Source organism: Gorilla gorilla, chromosome 7 (genome assembly GCF_029281585.2).
Source record: "Gorilla gorilla gorilla isolate KB3781 chromosome 7, NHGRI_mGorGor1-v2.1_pri, whole genome shotgun sequence".
NCBI lineage: Eukaryota > Metazoa > Chordata > Mammalia > Primates > Hominidae > Gorilla > Gorilla gorilla.
This window is the reverse complement of record NC_073231.2, coordinates 144,184,836-144,198,672: the sequence shown is the minus strand read 5'-3', so window position 1 is coordinate 144,198,672 and position 13,837 is coordinate 144,184,836. Positions and strand designations below refer to the sequence as shown.

At 43.4% G+C, this 13,837-nt stretch overlaps 1 protein-coding gene across 3 annotated transcripts in view; it reads left to right on the top strand.

The window, feature by feature from the left end:
* FAM135B (family with sequence similarity 135 member B) overlaps nucleotides 1–13,837 on the top strand; it is a 364,542-nt gene that overhangs the window by 117,306 nt on the left and 233,399 nt on the right. For all 3 annotated transcript variants that reach the window (XM_019032899.4, XM_063709528.1, XM_063709529.1), the window contains exon 2: nucleotides 11,974–12,069. In XM_019032899.4, the coding sequence (XP_018888444.4) occupies nucleotides 11,993–12,069 (77 nt within the window). In that variant the 5' untranslated portion in view covers nucleotides 11,974–11,992. The remainder of the gene's footprint in view (nucleotides 1–11,973; nucleotides 12,070–13,837) is intronic.

Genomic DNA, 13,837 nt, shown 5'->3' with positions numbered 1-13,837 from the left:
TCAAGACTGTCAGGAAGCATAGAGGATGTTTACTCAAGGCTCAATCCCAAAGCAGGAGTCCCATCTTCAGCTCCTGGGGCAGACTTGGCATCTGCGACATTCTTCCAGGGACAGGAAATCAGTGCCTTTCAGGGAAGGTGTATTTGCTATCAAGTTATGTCTATCATTGCATTGAAACCTCCCCCAACCTCAATGAATGTGAGGTGCTATTCTTACCTGTCTGAATTAAGTTTCTCGAGGAGGAGAGATGCAACTTCTGTCTCCCTCAGGTCCCGGAGAAGATGGGAACCTACATCTGAACCAGCCTTGTTGGCTGTGGGCTCAGTATCCAGTATGCTTCCCCCAAGCTTGGAGTCCTGGTACCTGGGCCCTGGACGTTGCCTGTGTCTTTCCCTAGCAACTCAGCTTCATCCAGGTTATCCTGTGGTTCACTCCAGGCTGGATTTCTTTGAATATTTAAGCTCATCTTTGTTATGCAAAATTTTTATTGCACAACATACAGATATTTTATTGTTATTATTAGTTATTCTAATATTAGCATTATCCACTATATATTGAAAAGCCATAATGTTACTGAAAAAATATACATTTATGTTGATCTTCCCAAAAGTAAATCACTACTAAGTAGATAGATATTACTATAGTAGGATTACAGATGTGGAAAATGGGAGCGCTAAAATTTGATTAGGGTAACCTGTAAAATGGTCAGAATGTGAACCAGATTTGGCAGCCCTGAAGCCCCTGCTCTTTCCATCATTTGACATTGCCTCTCCAAAAAAAGAACTTGGAGACAGTATGCTCCTTGTTGTATGTGCTTATGTACACACACACACTTAGGAGTCTGTTTGTGTGCATGTGTTTCAGTAAGTGGAAAGAGAGATAAATTGCCACTCACTGTGGTCCCAAGTTTGACTTCTCAGTGAGTGTCGCCAGAGCTTCCAGCATTGGCAGAAAGGGAGAAGGCTCCATGTCTGAGAGCTGCAAATAGTGATGGCATTGGCTGCTGCTCCCTTAATAGAGCTTCCTCATCCTTGGTACTTCAAGCCCTCTGCCTGAGTTTATGAGTCAGTTATCTTTTTATGAGATTGTGAAATCTTATGTGCCTGCAAGCCTGGATTTTAAAATGCTGCCTAAGATAAGGGGGACATAGAATCTCAAAGAAAACAGGAACTTGGCATTGTGTGGGATGCTTCTATTTGCACTGTCTTCAGATGTGAAAAAAAATAAGCAAACATACACAGCCGGTTTTGATTTCTATACTGAAGGAAAGAAAATACTTTTCAACATTAAGGGGGTGAATGCCTGGGGCTGCATTTTCTATGGTAGGTGAGGGTCAGAGATGTGATTTCTAGCCTCCCCTCTGCTCCTAATCAGCAGGGAGGCCCTGAGGAACCTCAAAGAGTTGGTGAGGGTGTAGGTAACTCATTGGTGGAAGGGGATTATCATTCCTCTCCTGCCATTGCTACAGAACTGTTTTTAGGTTTGCTTCTTTATCAGACTAGCTTATACTTATTAAGCATTTATCATATGCCAGACTCCAAAGCAACTTGCAGTTGGTGAAACTGAGGCACAGAGCGATTAAATTCTTGCTCCAAGACTGCACAGCTGCTGAGGGGTTGGCCTCTGTATTGCTTGGACTGGCCAGGTCCCAGAAGGCTGACCCAGTGGGTCTCAGCCACCACCAGTAGGTGCTCCTGCCTTCTTTGTGCATCTTTATGTCAGGGTATTTGTCCTTGTGGACCACAGTTGTGACTTGACTTTCTCTGCTCAGGTCCTATCTGTGTCTTCCAATGGCCCAGGTTGATGGCTCAGATTTCCTGTGTTCCTGCTATGAGAAGTTGGCCCCAATTCTGCATGTAAACAGGCTTAGAGATGTTATGTGACTTGTCCAAGTTTCCACACAGAAGTGAGACCCAAGATTGGGAGTCAAATGTGGATGAGATGCTCTCACAGCAAGAAAGAGTGCTTAGGGGATCCTCCCTTCTTAATGAAGAAGTGCCAGTTTTCCATCTCTAATAAGATTGTTTGCCTGGAACACTGAGCAGATATTCCCTGCAGTGATCACGGGAGGCAACAAACTAGAGTTATTACGTTGTAAGAATGGCTGCATGGAGTAAATCCCCTGGGGAGAAGGACATCACTGAATGCAGATACATGCTTTGGAGAGTAATTTCTGCTGCTTCTTTTGGACCCTAGAGAAAAGGCAGCACATTCTGACAGGGTAATGTGGGTTTGAGTGTGGCCATCTTAAGAACTTGCTAGGTCATGTGTGCTCTGGTATCCTGCTCTGATTTCTGCCAAAACTCATTGAAATTTCATTGTTATTAGCAGTGTTGAAATGTGGAACCTTTAAAAGATGAATAGAGTAATGGTGTTATGGAGGGAGTGGGTTAGTTATCTCCAGACTGGGTTTGTTAGGAAAGGGAGTTTGGTCCAGTTTCCTCTCTGTCTTGAGTGTTCTCTTGTGCCTTCAGTCCTTCTACCATGGACAGGGGAACACCAGATGCTGTGCTCTTGGACTTCCCAGCCTCCAGAACCATGAGCCAAATAACCTTTTGTTCTTTGTAAATTATTCAGTCTGTGGTATTCTGTTATAGCAGCAGAAAACAGACTGAGGTAGATCCCTTCTCTATTCTCACAATATTCCTCTGTACATGAGAGGTCTCTTCCCGAGCCTTTCCCATCTCCTATAGTGTAATTCTGTAATACACAATCCTTTGAGAACAGTAATGTTTTCCCTTTTCATAAAGTAAATGCTGATATATATTTAGATCAAATTATTATCATTTAATCTTTCAAAGACCATATACTCTGAAGATTGAAGTTTTAAAGAAAAATTGCATTTGAAAAGAAAACATGTTTGTGAAATAATTTTTTCCCAAGCAAAATCTAATGAGGTATTGGAATTATGATATTTCTTCAAAACAGTTTTAATATTTTATCCAACATTCTCAGAGGCAACTGAGAATGCTCTAGTACATTTACAAAAATGTAAATAACTAATTAAACATTTTGATATATTGTGATGAAAAGTGCAAACATTTACTCAGGCATCTACAAATGCCAGAACCTCTAAAGTTAAGATGGGGGCCTAGTTCTTTAGGTCTGGATATGAGGGACCTTTTGAATTTCTGCCATCTATGTTGAAGGTGGAAATAAAAATAGTGATTGCTACTGATGATGAGTGATTGACAGTTTTGTAGGCAATGACTGAAGCTCTTTATATATGTGATTGTCTTTAATCCTCAGTGCCACCCTAATGCATTGATGTTCTCCCTGGTACTTTGTACAGAGATGGAATCTCTGAAAGATCACATGTTGTGGAACTAAAGGAAATAGATTAAAGCTCAGTTTTGGCATGGGAGGGAGGATAAAGCATTGTGCCTGGAGAAGTAAGAAGTTGATGGAGTATACAATGCCTCTTGAATCATGGTAAGGGCCAGAGAAACCACTGAAAACTTTAGAGATAAGCAGAACATGAGCTTCTTGGTGCTCGAGATCTGCCTCTGCAGTGAGAGGGTGCAGGATACACAGAAGGTGATGAAGCTGGAGCAGAGAGAGGCACATGGAAGAGGTGGGAATATTCAGGAAAGAGGATGCTGATCAGCATTCCTAGGGTGATGGCTTTGGAGGTGGAGATAAGAAGTTGAATTTGAGGAGCTAATGATAGTGAGAACTGACAACTAATTGTCTTTGTGAGGAAGGGAGAAGAAGGACTGGGCCCTGGGCCAGGTGCAATGGTTCATGTCTGTAATCCTAGCACTTTGGGAGGCTGAGGTGGGTGGATCACTTGGGGTCAGGAGTTCGAGACCAGCCTGGCCAACACGGTGAAACCCTATCTCTACTAAAAATACAAAAATTAGCCAGGAATCACTTGAACCCAGGAGGCGGAGGTTGCAGTGAGCCGAGATCATGCCACCTCACTCCAGCTTGGGCAACAGAGTGAGTCTCCATTTCAAAACAAAACAAAACAAAACAAACAAAAAAATAAGGACTGAAGGCTGAACCCAGTTGATGCCCAGACAACCGGGTAAGTGATGACAGTCTTCTACAATTTTGAGGTCTCTCCAGATTCCTTTAATGCAAGGGGGAATGCCATCTCCATGCCCTGTTACTGGGAGAAAGACCTGCAGGTCACAATTTTGGAATAGAGAAGAAAGACTTCCCCCCATCCCTACCATGTTGCCTAGTTTTGAATGTCTTTGAATACACCGTTCTGGATAATGATGATGAAAAACTGGAGGGAAACCAACACACATGCCAAAAGAAAAGGCTCAGTGAAATATGATGATGAGAGTAAAAAGAAAATTCAAAATGAAACACTCATACAATTAACTAGATGTATTAACATTTATTCTAGGTGGCTTCAACTTTACGTGTTATGGAAGGGCTGGGTCTGACATCTGTTGTCAACCTTCTGTGTTACCTGTTGGGGATAAATATTTATTTGTTGTTTTACAGAGGAGGAGACTGAGGTTTAGGGAGTTTTGTAACTTTAGGTAGATTGTAACATTGATATCTGGATCCTGGCTGGTCTATCCCAAAACCTGACCTACATACACACATATACACACACACACACACAAACACACAGAGAGAGACTATGGAGGCTCCATTCCAGATGCCACCTAGACTCTGCATTTTACATGGTACTTTATAAATCTAGACAATTTTTGTAGCTCTAAAAGAAAAGGAATTTGATTTTTGACAAAACAATCAGCTCATATTTCTTCTCAGAGGTGATTTCTTGTCCTCTTTCGGCCACACAAATGGGGCATAGATGCATTCTGCTAGTCCCTGGCTCGGCTATCAGCTACATGTGCAGTTTTTTTTTTTTTTGCCAGAGCTGGCATTACAGGCAGATGCAGCAGCGGGCTCAGACTTTAGCCTTTGTGTTCCTAGATCCTGTCTTGGAGCCTGATTAGGAGGTCTGAGTGTAGGACTCAATAATCTGGGGTTGTTGTTGTTGTTGTTGTTGTTGTTGTTGTTGTTAATTTTCCCAGGTTGTTCTTTTGTGGGAGGTTCTTGGAACAAATGTTGGGAAAAACTGGTTTACCCAGAATGTGGTTGCTGATGTGCTGTGGATGGAGATCTGAATCATGTCCTGCCCTCCTCCTAAGCATGATGCATGTTGACACCTCTCAGTGCACTCGTCACTGTGCATCCTCAGAACCCTGTGCCTGGACTCAGCCCGACAGAGGTGGAGAAAGGGCTTTCTTGGACAGCCCCTTTTCGGATACCTCTAATGACAAAGAACTTGCTTTTTCTGCCATAACCAACATCACTGTTTCAACCCTTAGAGCCTCCGGTCTTATTTTCTGTTGCTTTGTTTTCCTTGCTGAATTCTGTTCCTCTTCCATATTCACACTCTGGCCTAGAGTCTGTTGTCTGGTGTTACCATTTATTTCTTAGTTCCATAGCATTTGTGAGCCTCTACTGTTTACCAGATGCCAGGTTAGGAATGGAGTGCTTAGAAATTCATAGACAGACAATGACTCCTTTTTAGGGGCTTATAGCCCAGTCATCTCCTTCTTCAAGGAAGAAAAGTAACATGCTATGTTTCCAAAATATTTTTCTGTACTTTAACAATATCCTATTGACAATGAGAACATTTTTAATACTCTACAAAAGTCAGTTTAATTAGTTACCATTCTGTATCATCCTCTGAGGTAGGTGTTTCCCTCCAAGTACAGATGCAGAAGCCTGGACTTACTGGGGAACCTGCCCCAAGAGTCACGTAGGTTCTTTTCTATTTTCCCTAAGCATCAGCTGGGTTGAGAAATAAAGGGACAGAGTACAAAAGAGAGAAATTTTAAAGCTGGGCGTCCGAGGGAGACATCACATGTCGGTAGGTTGTGTGATGCCCCGCAAGACACAAAACTAGTAAGTTTTTATTAGGGATTTTTTTAAAAGGGTAGGGAGTGTACGAATAGGGTGTGTGTCACAAAGATCACGTGCTTCACAAGGTAATAGAATATCACAAGGCAAATGGAGGCAGGGCGAGATCACAAGACCACAGGACAGGGGCGAAATTAAAATTGCTAATGAAGTTTCAGGCACTATTGTCATTTGATAACATCTTATCAGGAGACAGGGTTTGAGAGCAACTGGTCTGACCAAAATTTATTAGGTGAGAATTTCCTCTTCCTAATAAGCCTGGGAGCGCTACAGGAGACTGGGGCTTATTTCGTCCCTACATACAGTCTCCACCATAGAAGATGGCCACACCCAAGGGGGCCATTTTAGAGACTCACCCTCAGGGGCACATTCTCTTTCTCAGGGATGTTCCTTGCTGAGAAAAAGAATTCAGCAATATTTCTCCCATTTGCTTTTGAAAGAAGAGAAATATGGCTCTGTTCCACCCAGCTCACCAGTGGTCAGAGTTTAAGGTTATCTCTCTTATTCCCTGAACATTGCTGTTATTCTGTTCTTTTTTCAAGGAGCCCAGATTTCATATTGTTCAAGCACATATGCTCTACAATTTGTGCAGTTAACGCAATTATCACAGGGTCCTGAGACGACATACATCCTCCTCGGCTTACAAGATGACAGGATTAAGAGATTAAAGTAAAGACAGGCATAGGAAATCACAAGGGTATTGATTGGGGAAGTGATAAGTGTCCATGAAATCTTCACAATTTATGTTTAGAGATTGCAGTAAAGACAGGCATAAGAAATTATAAAAGTATTAATTTGGGGAACTAATAAATTTCCATGAAATCTTCACAATCCACTTTCTTCTGCCATGGCTTCAGCTGGTCCCTCCATTTGGGGTCCCTGACTTCCCACAACATGGACTCAAAGAGATGAAGTGATGTCCTAGTCAACCTATTAAGTGGCAGAAATCAAATCTGAACTGAGGTTCTGTGACATCACCTTCTGGTCCTCTAGCCTACCCTCTGCCTCTTTTTTTCCTCATCAATCAAATACAAACATTGCCTGCCTGAAGGTAATGGGATCTTAGAACCTTGTGGACAAGGGGAATTTAATTGTCATTTAAACTCAAGGCAGGGTTTAAATGCCAGAAAAGTGGGACCTCATCCTTTGTCTGCATACTCCCAGTGATGGGGGAGTTCATTGCTTCATAACGTGGACTGGTCCATTGTTGGGCAGCTGGGATGGCTAGAAATCTCCCAGAACAGGGCAGGTCAGTAAGGGGCACTTGATCAAGATTTTTTTTAGTGAATGAAAACCAAACAAGGCTGTAATTTCACTGCATTTTCTTTTACCCTGTCTCCTAGTTCTGTCTTCTGTAACAAAGCTAAACATAGTCTGTGCGTATTGAAAGGTTATTACATGCCAGTCTCTATTCTGAGTGCCTTATGTATGTTAATAGTTTTAATTATTGCAATACTCCAGGAAGTAGGTATTATTATTGTCCTCACTTTACAAACAAGGAAAATGAGGCCCAGGAAGATAAAAATGACTCCAAGGTCACCCAGGGCCATTGAGACCCAGGCGTCTGGTTCTGGAGCCTGTATGTATATTGCTTTAGAGATAGGCTGTTCTCTCCACTGTCCACAAGGAAGGCTAATCTGATGATGCCTGTTTTAATCTCTAGACATAGGCTTCAGGGGCCTTCCATCCTGCCCCTCCCTCCATCCTCTTCTCTAGGCATGTTTGCCTAAAATATGGTGCACCAGGGGCAAGCTGTCTGTACACAGGTGTAAGCTGTGGGTGTTTCTGCCTGAGTGAGGACCAGGCAGTAACTAGGGGCCCAGGGAGGTTACACAGTGAAGGGCAGTACCAAGGGCAGGTGTGCCGACTTCAGGTGAGCTGAGGTTGAGATGACCTGCTGAGGTTACTCTCTTCACTTTCTGAACAGAACAGATCTGCACCGATGACCCTAAACTGAGGCATGGCAAAGGCCTCCTCATTCAGAAGCCAGCCTTCCCAGGGCGGCCGTACTTGAGTGCCAAAGACCCAGGTCCCCCCTCTTCCTGAGCCGTCATCACTGTCATTGTGATTGTCACTGGATCACCCTTTCCCAGTCCCTGAGCATCATGAGGGCAAGGTCTGCTCGTAAGCTCCATGTGCTTTAGAGTGCCAGAGTGCCTGGACACACAGCTTTCAGGAAGTACAGGTTTGAAGGTGAGCTTTTCAGAGTCACACCAAATGCAGCAGAATGATTGAATTCACTAGAATGGTGGGTGGCACTGGTTGTAGTAGGAAGTTAGTGCAGAGAAGATGTCTGTGGTGTGTGTTCACATGGTGCCGGTGTATTTTGGGTTGGGTGTGTTGTGTATATGGTACATGCTCATGTTGGGGGTGAGTGCTGGTTTTTCTGATGTTTCGTGGGAGGTTCTTGGAACAAATAGTGGGGAAAATTGGTCTACCCAAGGTGTGGTTGCTGATGTGCTGGGGATGGAGATCTGAATCATGTCCTGCCCTCCTCCTGAGCGTGATGTGTGCTGACACTTCTCACTGCACTCATCACGATACATTCTCAGAAACTTGCACCTGAACTCAGTCCTACAGAGACAGAGAACGGACTTTCCTGGACAGTCTTTTCAGCACCCAGTGTGTGCTGGGTATGTGTCGTGGGCATCTTGTGTGTGTGATGAAGATTTGTGTGTGTGTGTTTTATCAATGCATATTGTATGTATCTGTGCGTTCGTGTGTATGAGTGTGATGTGTGTGTTAGGTATGTGTCATGGGTCTATTGTGTGCATATGTCATAAGTATGTTCCAACAATATGCCAGACACTATATTAAACACTTTGAATGCTGTCTCCCTACTGATCATGAAGACACTTTTATAGGGTAGGTACTCTTGCTCTTCACCTCTTAGCAATGAGGGACAGAGAAGTTAAGGAATGGATCCAAGGTCATGCAGCTCACAAGAAACCAAGTTAACTCAGGTCTGGTTAATGCTAAAACCCTTGTCTTTAGGCCAGTGGTTCTCAAATTAGTGTTTGCACCTAAATTCCCTGGGGAACTTGTGAAAACACAGATCCCTGAACCTCACCTGTGGAGTTTCTGACTGAGCAGGTCTGGTGTGGGACTCAAGACTTGGTTTTCATAACACAGTGTTGCTGATGCCACTGGTCTGAGGACCACACCTGAAAACCACCGCTCTGATAGCTTCCCACTAATCTTCAGATGGAAAGAGAAGGGGAGAAGGTTGGGACCAAGACAAATGGCTCTAGATTTCTGACCACAAAGTGGACCAAGGATGTTACCAGCAAAATCAACACAGAGTTTTAAAAGTGTTTTACATGGGGCGGAGTGCAGTGGCTCATGCCTGTAATCCCAGCACTTTGGGAGGCCGAGGTGGGCGGATCACGAGGTCAGGAGATCGAGACCATCCTGGCTAACACAGTGAAGCCCCGTCTCTACTAAAAATACGAAAAATTAGCCAGGCGTGGTGGTGGGTGCCTGTAGTCCCAGCTACTCAGGAGGCTGAGACAGGAGAATGGTGTGAACTGGGGAGGCGGAGCTTGCAGTGAGCCGAGATGGAGCCACTGCACTCCAGCCTGGGTGACAGTGCGAGACTCCATCTCAAAAACAAACAAACAAACAAACAAAAACCAAAATTATTTTACATGGAAACTCATCTTCCTCACTGCATTATGGGTGTTTGGTTATAATGCCTAACATGCTATTTTAAAGGAAAAGGCAATTTCCCACCAAGAAGCTGTGTCTGTGTTTACAAGTTCCAGAACTCTATCCCATTCATCCTGAACAACAGCATGGTATGGTGCATCTTTCAAGGAGAAAAGAATGTTCTGTGTGGTATTCTCCATGCATTAAATATTGTCTTCTAAATATTAACTCTACCCCGAAACATGGTCCCAGCCATTCTGCCAGTAAGTGCAGGAGATGGAAAACCCAGGCTCCTAGATAGGCACTCTTTGCCTGAACAGCACCACTGTCTGTGTGGCTCGGGGCCAATACTACTCATGCAGAGGGCTTTTGAGGATTGTGTGAAGTCATGCATGGAACCCCCATCAGTGTGTAGTATATGGTAGGCTGGCACTGTTGGGGTGCATTGTTCCTGCTCTCCCTTTGTCTCTCTTTCTAGATATTCTCCTCCCCAGGATCAGAGATCAGGAGGGGAACTGGGGATAATAGAAAGCTGACAACCCCAAGAAAGGAGTCAGATGGTTTTACCAGCTCTGAGTTTTTGGAGGATTCAGACTGAGTGGGGTGATGAGAAAATGAGGACAATGCAGCTGTTGATGTTTAATGTGATTATGAAGGGAAGCACAGGGTGGCTTCCATTTGCTTGCCCCTCCATCCGGCTTTGATTGGAAATGACTTGGGATTAAAATTGAGCCTCGGGTTCTGACCTTGACTGGCTCTGGTGTGTTGGGCAGGGCCAGGGTGCACCTCCATGGCTCTTCATTGGGAAATGGGTTTTTGGCACATTTTGTGAGCCAGGCCTTTCCATGTTTGCCAGATTGAAATTCTGTCTTGCAGAATTTATAGAGGTTGGTTCTGAGGATTTTAATTTGGTATGCAGCCTTCTGAATCTCTAGAAATATTTCCCGGATGAAACATTTGCCTGAGCTGAGATGCAGTTAAGGCCCAGTTAATCCCTCCTGCTCTTATCTGTGGGATCTGGCCTAGCCTGACCCTGTTAACTGCAGTGAGGTTGCGCTCTGAACCACAAGAATGGTCTGGTCCCTGAGGCATCTGGAGGCAGAAAGAGGGGCTTTGAAAGGAGATCCAAGTGTGAATCACCAGTTGCCAGGTGACAGAGCCACGTGTTCCCTTGCTTTCCCCTCTCCTCCTTCTCTCTCATTCTCTCCCTTCCCAGAGGCCATACCAGGTCTTGAGATCCTGCTAGGTGCCAGGTATATTGCAAGTCATTACCTCTTATCCTATCGGGAGTCTACTCAGTATCTTGCATTATCCCTGTTGTTTGTGGTAGTAAACAGGCTTGGAGAATGGGAGGATCTTACCAAAGGCCACACCACCAGCACATTCCAGAGTTAGAAAGTGGCTCCAGGTCAGAGCTTCTCTGGTCTTTTTTTCTTGCACGCAAAATGGGGCAAGAATAATACAAAATTCTTGTTGGAAAAAATCAGGCAACTTACATGGAATACTTTATGCAACACCAAGAATATAGTAGGTGCCCAGTACAACTAAGCTTGTTTCCCTTTCATCACATTCCTGGTATCTAGATGCTTTCATATTCTCAGAAAACCCAACCTGCTTTAAATGTACCTCTCGGTTTATTTCTCATCCTAGACTTGGACTGTTTTAATGTTTTTTTCCTCCCATCTTTTCCATTCAACCATCTTGTTACTGACCCCCAGTAACAGCTAATTGGAAAATTAGCAACCTGTCAAGTTGGGTTAAACATCTACCTGGCAGCAGCACCCACATGCTGTATGTGCCATGCTTGATATTGCTCCAGCCATCTTCAGTCTTTAGAGACTGCATTTATAATATCAATGATAAAATCATTTTAAATAATTATTAACAATGGGAGCAAAAACTTATTGAGTATTTACTACACAAATGACCGTGCATAGTGCTCAATGTGGCATATTTATTCTCTCTTCCCACCATTTATCAAAGTTATGTGCTATATTACCAGTCCTCATGTTACAGATGAGAACATTGAAGATGGGAGAAGTTAAGTGACTTGCTCAAGGTCACACAGCTGGAAAGCGGTAGAGCAAGGATTCTTGTGCCTTTGGCCATGAAGGATGTGCTCTCGGCTGGGATGTTGTTGTCTCCATGGTACTGACAGATAGGAAAGGGCAGGGGACCAGCTCAGCTTTGGAGTTAGGACACCTGGGTCTGCCTCCTGGCCCTTCCAGGTAGAAGCTGTGACAGTAGGCAAGTCATTTTGTCTCTCCATGTCTTTTTCCATAAAAGGAACCCTGAGTGGTGACGTTCAGTGGACACACGTTACCCCTGTTGGTCCTGTTGGTCAGATTGGTTTCCTGTTGTAAAAGCCAGGTTCTTTCTGTGTGGTTGATGTGATCTCAAACTGTTAATTTCTCTCTTGTTTTTCAGGTAATGAGCCGAAAAGATCATGTCTGAAATACAAGGAACGGTTGAATTTTCGGTAGAGCTACATAAATTTTATAATGTGGATCTCTTTCAGAGAGGGTAAGTATGCTTTACAATTTGTGTGTATGTGTGTGTGTGTGTGTGTGTTGTTTGTTTCTTTCCGTGGAAGAAGGTGGAGGTGGGGAAGTCATTTTATAGGAAATTTGGGACTAATGAAGAAAAGATTTTCATTGTGTTTTCTTGCCAAGTCAAAAATCCAAACCTTTATTGCATCTGAAAATAAACCACATATTGACAGAGACTAGAAAGTGCTAATTCATCTCCTCCCCCTGCACTCCCTTCTACCTACTCTCTTCTTGGTGGCTGTTTCTAATACATATGTCAATTTTAACGGGAAGTGAATGGATGGAAAATGAAGCTTGCCTGTGTAGCTGTGGTAAAAAGGAGTCAGTGTGTTCAATACTGATGCTGATGCAGGCCATTACTTCAAAACCACGTATTGTAACACTTGTGCCTAGATCTTTCAAAAACTGATAAGGTTGGTATTTGCAAACATCAATTCATATAATCGAAGTATAATGCTTTCATCTTTTTGAGGATGCAGTCTGAATTTGGCATTTCACGTGCAGGTGATATCAGTAAATCCTCATGATAGACTTACCTCCAAGGCTCATTGTAAGTAATCAAGATGTGAAATGGTTATATAAGAAACCAAACACAGACGTGAACTACATGTCTTCATGATGATTGCTACTACTTTTGACATGTTACTGACACACAAAAAGCAAAGTTAATAGAAATTGAATTAAGTGTCCAATTAACAGCACAAATTAGTATAGAAAACAAGGGGTATCTATCCATTTGCTTTTGTTGCATAATGAACTTTTCTAAAACTTAATGGCTTAAAAACAACAACTTAGTTTAGCTCATGAGTAAGCAGTTTGGACTGGGCTCAGCTGGGCGGTTCTACTGAGTTAGATGTGGCTTGGATGATCTCACTGGGCTCACTCACAGGTCTGGGGCTCCCAGCTGGGCTGTTGTGGTTCTCCTTATGGCCTCTCATCCTCCAGCAGGCTTGGGCTGTCAAGAGGGGAAATACACAAAATCTCCTGTTGTTCAGTCTTGGAATTTGCATAAAGTTGTTTTTCTAATACATTCCACTGACCAAAGCAAGTCACGAGGCCAGTCCAGCTTCAAAATGAAGAAATAGATACCATCTCTAGATAGAAGACTAAGAATCAATGTACATTTTAATAATCTACCTGCAAGATTAGACTCCAGTTGGGAAAAGATAACCCTGAGTTTAATGCTTCAAGTGCCTCTTGTGTGCTATGGCCCCTACTTACTTAAGGATGAAATTCAGTGAGGCTGAGTGGTTTTGGCAGGTGACCTGGACTCCAGGCAGTGAGAAGAATGGGAAATGGTTCTGAGATCAGCTTTCTGTTTCAGGGAAGGAGGCATATGAGGAGGGGTTTTGGGCAGCATTCACAGAGGCTGAGCTTTAATGAGGCAAAGCTCTGTGCATCCTTCTGGAAGTCCTGTTGCCATTGGTCCACCTCTCATTTGATCAGAAGTCACATTGTATATTGATAGGAGCCCTGGGCTTGGGGCCAGTACTCCTGAGTCCAGGCTGTGCTACTGCTTCGGGAGCTCCTTTGGCACCACTCCACTCTGCTTTTCAGGTTCACGTTTACAAGAAAAGCAAGCGATTTTGATAATGTCAGGTTTCCATCATGGTATTAGACATTTTTCTTGTTTGTCTTTTCCTGACTTTTTATAACAAACCGTAGAACTAAACAGTATTATCTTCATTTAGCAGGTAGATAACTTGGGATTAGGGAAGTAGAACAGTACATAGCTCTAACAT